The following is a 10543-nucleotide window of genomic DNA, read 5'->3' on the forward strand; positions in this document are numbered from 1 at the left end:
CAGTTTTTGATTACTGGTGTATATTATGTGGCCAAAACGATGCATATCCCATACTAAACAAACGTGTACAGTTAGCCCAACAAAACCTGCTCAGAAGTACCTCAGAGAAGGCTTCTGATCTCAAAGTGTGGATCTCTTTAAAGGGATATTCCTGTTGTCACATCTCTAGTAAAGAGGTAGGAATATAACTGGGCTGCATCAAAATCTGGCTTCTTCAATGTATTTGAGTGTTTTTAATCTCACTTAAGAAAGCTATTTGGTGCCGCCCACTAGTCAAAAGCAATACATCTCTTTGACGGAGTGGTGTGCACGTTTTATTTCCGGCTAATACATCTTGAAGCAGGGGTGAGAAGTCAAGAGAAAGTGGAAGCACGTTCTTGTAATTGTCATTATTCCGGGTAGGATTCTGCGGGGAGATAGCAGGGCTCTGAGTAGATCAAATATATTGATCCGCAATTTCCCTTCACGAGGGGGGATACTCTGTGAGGGAATCTGAGAGAAACATCAATATTTTGTGCTGGGGGCTTTCCCTTCCTAAGCATCGCACTCACTGCAGATTTCACATCCACACTAATGCCCTGCAAATCTCAAGAAACAGGACAGAGAGGCCACGCCGTTAGCAAGATGAACAGATTTGCAGCTCAAAAGCTTTTTATGGCATGAAGACGACTGAGTATCCACGGCACCTTGAACAGCAGTGTAGGATTGGGGATCCAGGGTTCTGGGAATGATGTTTGAGCTCCGACAAGACGTTGGAAAAGAGGAAGAAAAGAGGTGGAAGTCTGTGACTCGTTTGTCAGTACTACAGTAAAGTGCCATGCAAATGCAGATGAAGGCTTTGTTATGCAGCCGGGCAAAGACCACAAACACACAGCCAGACTACGTCCGACACCGCACACAAAGAAAGCAAGCGAGGTGGGTGATGACACGGATTCGCTGCTCTCCACAGCAGCCCAACATTAACCTTCACGAAATGTTATGGCGTGATCTTTTGACAACAAAAGTCGTGGGCAAAACACCTCTGATTATATTTTCTATCAGACTGTACAGAGATACACACAAATACACACGTGACTCAGTTGTGTTTCAGTGCGATTCCCACGAGACCGAAAGTACCATCATTGAGCCGTACGCAGCGTGTGAGGGGGTGCTTCTATTTATGTGTGGCAGGGTTCCTTTTTCTGACGAGTATGAGGCCACTGAGCAGCAACTGTGGTTTGTGTTTTGTGTCAACGCCCTTGTATTTCAGTTTGAATGTGGATCGTTTGGGAGTCTCCACACTAACATTTATACCAACCCCTGTTACACATGCCATCCCTGTACAAAGGGCCTAGAGGAAGCAGGCACTGCATGTTATATGGGCTGCAAGCTCCAGTGTTTGTGACATATAGTTCAGCTGTTTTCATAGTTTAGTTTCCTGCATGGTGTCTGTGAGAAATGTCTGGTTTTCTTGTCCAGCCTTGATTTATTTGATTAACTTGATCAATTCACTGCCAGCTTTTAGTTTATTTTTATAGCGAGTGAGCTAGTTTTATTGTTTTTCATTTGATATTTAGGCCTAGCGTATCCCATAAAGGAAAAAGAGCAAAGGAGAACCCAACAGGAGTAAAATGATATATGCTCTACAACTGATACATTATTTGAATGGAGTCCAACATGGATGCAGAGCCTACAGTGTAAATTATATCCGAATGAACATAAATTGTGGCGTATCATTCTTTAACAGAAGGAAATAAGCTTTTGCTATATTATAAGTTTGTTTAGTTTGTTCGTGTCCAAACCTTGAAGGGGTTTTCTACAAACAAAAAGAGTGGGGTTATATTTCAGAGATTTGAAAAAATCCCTGTCTGCTCACATGTTGTGTTTCCATTAATAATTTTGAAGAGGTGATTGTTCAAAACATTGATTTCTTCTGTGACCTTTACCTGTGCTGACCCCTGTCTTCACCCCCTCCCCGGGCCACCATTTCTCCCATGTGTGTTGTCAGAAAAGTGGCAGGCACAAAACCTCACCTAATAATTATATCGTAATAATTCATAAGGTAAAATAAAGTGGATTTCAGTTAAAAACTAATAAAAAATAAAAAATAAAAAAAATACTGCAAAGTTCTAAAAAGCAACTTGACATCGGCTTGGTAATCAATGTAACTGGGCATCCAATAAGTATGAATTGGGAGACAGAACCAGTCCATATATTTTTCAAAAATATGAATAATATATAATGTATTAATTGTAGGGCTATGATGCCATCTAGTGGCACCACGTCCATACAATGTACTTCAATCTATTCATGGCAAATATTGGAAAACATTTCAGAAGACCTTACATGATTAAAAGCTACATATCGACTTTAGGGCTCATTTTAATATGCTTAAAACATTACAATACACATTTCAATGAGATTTGTGTTGTGGTAAATACCCTGATGTTGAATCAAAGTGAAACTGTATCCCTTTTGGATACAAACTAGCAAGAAACCTCAACACTGATCGATACTAAATTTCCAAATTCCAAAAGTCTAATGCATCTATACCTGAGCACTAACCGTCATGCCTGCTGTGAGACAAAATCAAACCCGAGGAAACGCCAAGACAAAGACAGTCCTGAGTGTGAAGACAGTCCAGACAGCTGGGACAGGGTGCGGTGAAGTCGGCGGTCTGGCCAGTAACCGGGCTCCGCTGGGCTGCAGTTCCTCCCGGGCAGAGCAGTCCCGGACTGGACACACATGAGCCCGTCACTGCGCACTGCACGGCTGGGGCGGAAAAGCTCGTCCAGGCTCTTATTGAACCGGGCTGATCCGCAAATCCCATTAGAAACAAATACACACAAAGATCCGCAGATCTAAGATCAGTATTACTAATATTAGTCAGTAGAAATACATGCATAACAACCACACACCTGGCAGTTTCTTAGTAGCTCTTACAGGCGCTAGTTTTCGTCTCCTCCGTGCCTGATGGAGTATTTTAGTTCATTGTATTCATTGTTCATGCTTTATGCATTTCTTTTGTCTGCTTATCAATATCTTAAGTTAATCTGCGAGTCCCTGCGAAGGCGCTATACAAAAAGAGATTGAAATACCGATGAATTGGGTTTGGACAGCACAGCGCGGACAGGAGCTCCCGCGTCGAGGCTGCGGAAAGTCGGTGCATTTCAGGACATCAGAGTATTGACACTATTGCCCATTTTCAAAACAGCCCTCTATCATCCTCCTGCTCCCTAGGCTAGAGAATCTACTACCGCAGTACTACTAGTTTTAAGTCACTAAATGGCAATGCATGCAAAAGACCCAGGTGCGCGGATGGCAGCAGCGACAGAGCCGTACCTGGTCACCTCGAAGCTGCAGCCCTTGCGCAGCAGCGCGGCTCTCTTCCTCATGATGCCGGAGGACTTGTCCCGGCCGAGGTAGATGTTAATATCCGAATTCATGGGGCAGCGAGTCCGGCGGGCAGGGCTGGTCCCGGGCAGGCGCCGCAGACAGGACTGGCAGCGGGAACGAGAGCTGGAGCGCAGACAGCAGAAGTGACCCGCTTTTGGACTCGTCCAACAGGGAGAGAGGGAGCGGTGCGTTACACCCCGCGGTGCGTTACAAACTCCATGGCGCAGACAGGTGGTAGTTTCCAGGGGAGGCAGCCGGCACCTGTCCGGCACTGATCCCGGCGGCGCTGCGGTCTCTTCTCCTCCGAGGCTGCGAGGACGCGGCGCTGCTGCCGGGCGGCTCTCCGGGCTGAGACCACTCCTCCTGCCTCGGCCGCCCGCCGGTCCTAGAGTCCGCCCGAGCCCGCTGCGGAGGGGGCTGCGGGCGGCGGGGTGGAGGGAGGCGAGGCCGGGCGCTGCACACGACGTTGGGCCGACGTGGGCTTGTGGTCGGCACGGTTGGACAGCGGTTACGGTCGGGGAGGTGGATCACGTCCCGCCTGAGTGCCGACAGATGCGGGATCCGTACAGCCTGTTTTAAGAAATGGACCTGTACAACTTTAACATGTCATACGTCTGTTTAATAATATAATCATTAAATACATGTGATTATAGTGTCCCGGCTGATTTGAAAGCGCTGGAGCTGTCCCCAGACCGAAAGTACACACTCACCGACTTACTGTTTTATGCAATTTACTGAAAGGTGTTTGTCTGAAGTGCCTATACAAGAAATTAACTCTGCTTGTATTCAAAATAACTTTCTCACAGACTTAAGGGAGCACACGCAATGGAAAGCAGTATAGACGTCATTTTACAAACATGACGCGCACAGCCCGGCTAAATCTACACATGACGTCAAATCACACATTGACTGCATCAAGTGGTACCTGTGGCTGGCACTGTATCTATATAAGACAATAAGTATATCTAAGAAAATAAGAAAAAAGGACACTCGTTAGCATCATTCCCACATCCAAGGAACAAGTCCTTTCCTCATCAATGCACATATTGCTACATGACCAAAATGACGATGATGGCCACAGCAGACAAACTCAGTGCCAGCTGTTGACAAGAGTCGGCTGCCCCTTTTTGGCTGCTGCAGTCCTTGCAGGGACACTTCCTCGCACTTTGATGGCTGGCCAGAGACATGTCACCATCCCTGGCTCAGCACAGGTGGGACGGCAGTGAGGGAAACTGCTCTGTGGGGGTCTCTTTCCAGGTCCATCTCAGCAGATCCCACACGTGTTTTCGGGAAATTTATCTCAGGATCGAGACTTGAGGTTACAAATACTGTAATACAGTATGCATTCATGTGTTTAATCACATCACAGTGACCTGATTGTGATGGTTTTATCTGTGCAAAGATCTCCTATGACACAGCTAGCTAATTTATAATTAATTCTCATTGGGTTCCAACCAAAGGATTTCAAAAAATGTATTGCGGCAGCATCTCACACAGCAACAGCAGCATTTACCATCACTGTGTTCCCTACTGTATGTCCAATTCCAGTAGGAACATACACATATAGTTGATTTTGGGATCTGTAGAGATTAGAGCACAAATACTTTGTATACTGTACATCTGTGCGTGGAAGCATAATTTGGCATGCTTTCTTAAAATAATAAAAACAAATTGTTGTAACATTAAAGCTTTGGTGCCTTTACATTTGACTGCTTAATAAACATCTACTGATTAATTGCTTGCTTGCATGAAATACCAACTATGTTTCATAACAAGAATTATAAACCAGTTTGTCATGAATGGTTTACAGGTAACTCCCTAGAGATTATCCAATTGTTTTCAGATATTCACATAATAATAATAAAATATAATAAAAGCAGACACGCTTGCAACACTGGAACAGAAATAGTCATCAGACTACAATCTGGTACAAATTGTACTCTGATTTGTAAACTAACAGAATTACTTAATATGCTATACAGCACTAACCATTTTGTGTGATCTAAATAATGTGTTGTAGCAGCATTGGTGATTACTTGATGAGAGCTTGTCAGGTCTGCGCTGTGTTGGAAGTATTAGGTTGTGCAGAGAATTGTATAGTCAGCAAACTGAGCACAGAAATAAGCCCGGTGGGTGAGGTATGCTCATAATTATTGATCAAGGATGCTTTCACCAGAATACTTCACACACACACACAAGTTCAGCATGGAACAGTTTAATAAATGTGTTTCCCAATTTGTAGAAGTCCATCATATATCCATAAACTAGCACTGTAGATTACACATCAGTGTTAGCTAAACCACATACAAATAAATACATAAATAAATAAATAAAACCAAAAAGAGTTCCAAGTGGTTTCTGTCTGAACCCTGTATAACAAATAACCCTGTCTAATTAATTCAGGGAACAGCACTGCTCAGCAATAAAATATAAAGATTTCCTTTTGCACACATAGTATCATGATTGACTATGATTATATTGCACAGATCCTGTGTAAAGCCAAAAAGCCCAGAGTCTGTCAGTTACGTATAGTTCGTGGTCCTTATGGTGAAAGAGCTGGGGTGTGCAGTTAATACACGATGACTCCCGAATGAACGGGGAATCTCTGGCATGTGGTTTGAAACGGAGTCTCACTTGCTCTGAACTCCAGGGCCGCTGCCCATAAAATCCATAAGACTCACAAAGGATACATTATTACTGAGTTAATTAGTTCGCTAGGCCTCAATTGCTTTTCTTTAAAGCTACTGTGTACAGCATTTTGTTTTAAAGTAAAGAGTCTTACAGTTTATCAAAGCACATGGTTGCCTTTTTCAAAAGCATGCGTTTAGATCAATTCCACACTCATGCTTGGCTTAGTTACTCAGGTTGTGTTAATGTCAGTTGATAGGAGTTGAAATTAATTCCTATGTCTTTCAAAATGGACTTCTAGAGCAACCAGGCTAATTCCTTACCATTAAACACCAACTTATGTCGATCATTTGCAGTCCATTACTCACATTACAAGTGCATCCACTTTAATGGAACGGTACATTTTTGCACATTGAATTAAAAATATCAGTAAGCTGACTAAATGCACTTCTCGAGCTTATTCGAATCTCATATTGCAAGCGTTCTTTAAAAATATATATAGATTTATTCAGCTCCCTGCGATAGCACTGGTATTACAGCATTTATATACCATTATAATTCCCATTAAGTGATCTCCATCTCTTAGGGAACTCATCTAGATATCTAAGTCCTGCTCTTGGTTACAGTTCTAATTAGCAGTTTAGGTTAAAAGGACAAAACAATAAGGAGCTTGGTCTTTGAATTCAATTAGGAAACCAACATTATTGCAAATCAACACTAATTGCGATACACAAAGCACAGCGGAAACAAACCATGTCCCCCCCTTGATATCTAATAAGATCACATTTACTTTGATTTTCTACAGGTGTCGGCCTCCATTATATGACTGTGATTTTCTGGTGCTGTAGTTAAAAAGAGTGAAGTATCAGACTGCATCTATCCCCAATTTGGTATCTGCAGTAGAAGTGTAATCATTTTAAGATGTCTCCAGATAAGTGGAACTTCTGGGAATGGAGAGCCGCGTATAAATTAAATAGAGAATTTGCTGATTCTTAATTGCATTTGAATTAGTGCTCTGCATTTCGTAACAGAAAGCTCACAGATATGCTCCAGGAATGTTTATTGCCTGAGCTCACAAATCTGAAAAGGAACCATTAATAGCAGCCCACACCCATGGATAATGATTCACTTAAGTGTGATAATGCTGAATGAGAAACATATAATTTGTTTAATTGTTTATTTAATAAGCAGGCCTCCTTATAACCCACATCTTGGTTTTATCCTGCGCTCGCACTGGATTCATTCCAAGGTAGCCTGATGTCTCGCATAAAATCAATTTCAAGGACTTCGCAGACCCCAACTGGTTCCCCTGCAGTAGAGTGCCTGGCTTACTGGCTTTCATTAATTCAAAGAGCGAAAGCAATCACAATTCATGACCACTTCAATATACCATGGAAAAGCCGGTGGTTGTTGTTTTGCAAAGGAGGAGTTTGTCACGGTGCGCTTCACTTCGCAGGAAAGACGACAGTAAAAGGGAGCGTTTAGACTCGAGGGAGAGGCACAAGCGTGGCCGTGTCTCACGCCATTACCAGTGAAGAGCCCAGTGAGAACCTCAATGACACAAGCGATGCCACTGTCCTGTGCCTCAGGATTGTAGCACACTCCTACACTAACGCAACTACTGCACCGAAGGAGATGCCAGCGTGGGGGTGTGGATTACAGCTCTCCATGTCAACGGCAAAGAATATTCGCAAACTGCATCAAATACTATTTTACATATTGATATTCCCGGCTGCATCACTCTCTTCCTGGAGAGAAAAATGTAATAAATAAACAAATGCTCCACTGTTTTCTACATTTGTTGTAAAGCTGAGATCATTGCCGTGGGGATGAGAAGCCTCCAGGTATCGCTTTCTGATTGTTCGGAAGGAGAGAAGGACCTATTTGTGTCTGTTGCAAAGTGGACCTGACAAATACCAAGTGCCGGTGAAAGCAAGTCAAGAGTAAAACACTATTGTAGAAATTAGTATTTAAATAATGACTGAATGCTGCAGGTTGTTCCTTATTGGGACCTCAAGTCCTGGTCCAGGAGAGACACAGTCCAGCTTATTTTACCGGCCACCGTAAACCACCAATTTCTATGTTTCAATGAAGCAAGTTCAGCCACTTGTTCTGTGAAGGGACCTCTTGGCTGAAGAGTATTCAGATGTGTGATTCAAATTACCGAACATAGCAACATACCTACTTAATTGCTCTGAAATCAAGTTTAGAGTCTTTAGAAATTGCTGATTTAGGAAACAGGAACCTCTATATTACAGGCACCTGGCCTATTTTAATCAACAGAGAGAGAGAGCTTTGGTCACTCAACAAACACCTCTCTTTAAATTGAAAGGAATTCAATGTGCTCTATTTCTGTGGCGGTAAAACTGCTTCCATGACTTATTTATATCTAACTGTAGTGTTTACCTAAAGGCTAGTTCAAACAGGTGTGTGCTTTGGGGAGATGGAGCCCAGTAGAGCACTCTTGGGCTGGACAAAATATCACAGTAATCCATAGCAGGCTATTGGGTGATAAATCAATAGACGGGCCTCTTGTGATGCAAAAAATACATTAATTCTATAAAAATGTCATTACTTTTATGTGACCTGACAGACTCTATTACAGCTTAATTGAAATCCTATGCAAAGGGGGAAGGGGGAAATGAATCGCAGCTGGTACACAAGGCCACACAGGGATGGCACAGATCAGTGGAAAGGCCTTGAGTAAATCACAGAGTTTACTGAAACCATCTGCATAGGCAGTGTCCTAAAGCTCTACTTATTTTCAGCTGCAAAAACCTTGGATGGGGAAATGAAGAAGGTGTGGGAGAAGTGAGACCGAGAAATACATCGCTGTGATTCAAACTGAACACTCAATTGGTTCAAAGCTAGGTTTGGTTCAGATTGTGCCAAACTGAACACAATGTTGAAACACCGTGAATCAGATCACCTTGGCAAGCCCCCAACTGTATGCAGATATTTTAATAATTCATAACAAATTAGTAATCTGCCTTTCACTCTGCGACGTTATCAGTAAGAGGAGTACAAGTGTCACGAGTGGGGCGTGACTTGCCTGAATCACTTATTATTTAATTATTGTTGGTTGGTTCCTTCTTCACTAATTATTATTGAGTGCAGTAAAATATCTTATTTAATGGTTTCTCCTCTGGTGGCTGGTGGCTGTCCCTGGATTTACAACCTATAATAGAAAAGGAAAGAGACATTCATATTAGCTTATTTTGCACAGAGGCTGTTTTGACTGTTTGATTCCTAGAATCCGGGGAATCGGGAAACGGCTACCGGCCCTGGAGGCACTGAACAGAAATTGCGTCCCAGAGCAGGCATCTCTCTTACCTGTAGGTGGTTCGTGGGGTGGCTGCTACCTGACAAGACAGAAGTAAATGAACAGTATCCCTGGTTGTGAACTCCTTTCGCTGTATTTGAGCATCTCTGGGAGAGAGATGCCTCTAAATCTGTTGCTGCTTAGTGTGAATGTTTACAGATTAGTTTTATATCAATAGATGGCGTGTTTTATTAGGTCCTTTTATTTCTTTGCTCTTTAAGTTAGGGTATTTCAGTCTTTTATGCGCCCTGAATATTAAAGGCGAGTTTTAGTTAGTGCATTTATTGCCTGTTATCTTCCCTGATTGTGTGTAATTGCCCTTTGTATGTTACATCAAACCTGCTTAAATAAAATGTTGTTATTAATTACCTCCTGCTGTTGTGTCCTGGGGTCCGATCAAGCCTGCCCGGGAGAGAATTGGAATTGGGTTGCGAGTTGCTCTCTCCCTCAACAATTGAGGTGGCGTAGTTGGTCACAGGTTTCACACTGAGCCCTCTCAGCTGTGACACAATGCCCACTTCGCAAACCTGCTCCCACCTACTTCCCCTAATATTTTCTCAACCGTGGAAATGATTGTTCTCGCGCGCAAGATAATGGTACTTCTCCATTATTTGCAAGCAATTAAATAATGTTAAAAAAGGGAATGCAAACACTCCTTTAATGTGTGGATAGGAAGGATGAACAAAGCAAAGACCTGCAGCATCTAGCACACACTCACAGGCGATAATTAGGGCTCGGAGATGAAGCTTCTAACGCTGCCTGTCTTCTTCGAGAGGGGCTTTTATTCAAGCTGATCTGCGAGCCAGGTTTCACATTGGGAACGGAACAGAAAGAGCCTCATTGAAGACGGTGATGGCTTCTACTGTTTTTCGGTTTCCTGCTCATTCTGCGGCCCGTAATTACAAGCGCAGATTACAGGAAATCTCTGGCCCCTCATTTTCTGGGGCGCATGCTAAAGAACAGATGTCCTGGCTAAAGGCAGGATAGCAGATGTACACTACAGCAAAGGTCCTAGCAGATCAAATAGGATCTCTAATGGAATAATATGACTATTCATTGACATTATGGAAATGTGTTCTATCAGTGCTAGGGGGAATATTAAATGTAAGGAAATGTCAATTGTGTGCCCTATATAATGTCTTGAAGAGCAAAATATCGCCATTCTAAATTGTACAGTACAAGTTACAATTACACAAACTAGGAAAACAGGATTGTTGG

The 10543-nt window shown here is 42.8% G+C and overlaps 1 protein-coding gene across 2 annotated transcripts in view; it reads right to left on the reverse strand.

Annotated features, from left to right (window-relative positions):
- Positions 1 to 3718, reverse strand: part of garnl3 (GTPase activating Rap/RanGAP domain like 3) — a 137412-nt gene extending 133694 nt beyond the window's left edge. For both annotated transcript variants that reach the window (XM_066712737.1, XM_066712734.1), the window contains exon 1: positions 3322 to 3718. In XM_066712737.1, the coding sequence (XP_066568834.1) occupies positions 3322 to 3425 (104 nt within the window). In that variant the 5' untranslated portion in view covers positions 3426 to 3718. The remainder of the gene's footprint in view (positions 1 to 3321) is intronic.
- Between the last annotated feature and the right edge of the window lie 6825 nt (positions 3719 to 10543).

The sequence above is a fragment of the Amia ocellicauda genome, chromosome 9, assembly GCF_036373705.1.
Source record: "Amia ocellicauda isolate fAmiCal2 chromosome 9, fAmiCal2.hap1, whole genome shotgun sequence".
In the NCBI taxonomy this organism is placed as follows: Eukaryota; Metazoa; Chordata; class Actinopteri; order Amiiformes; family Amiidae; genus Amia; species Amia ocellicauda.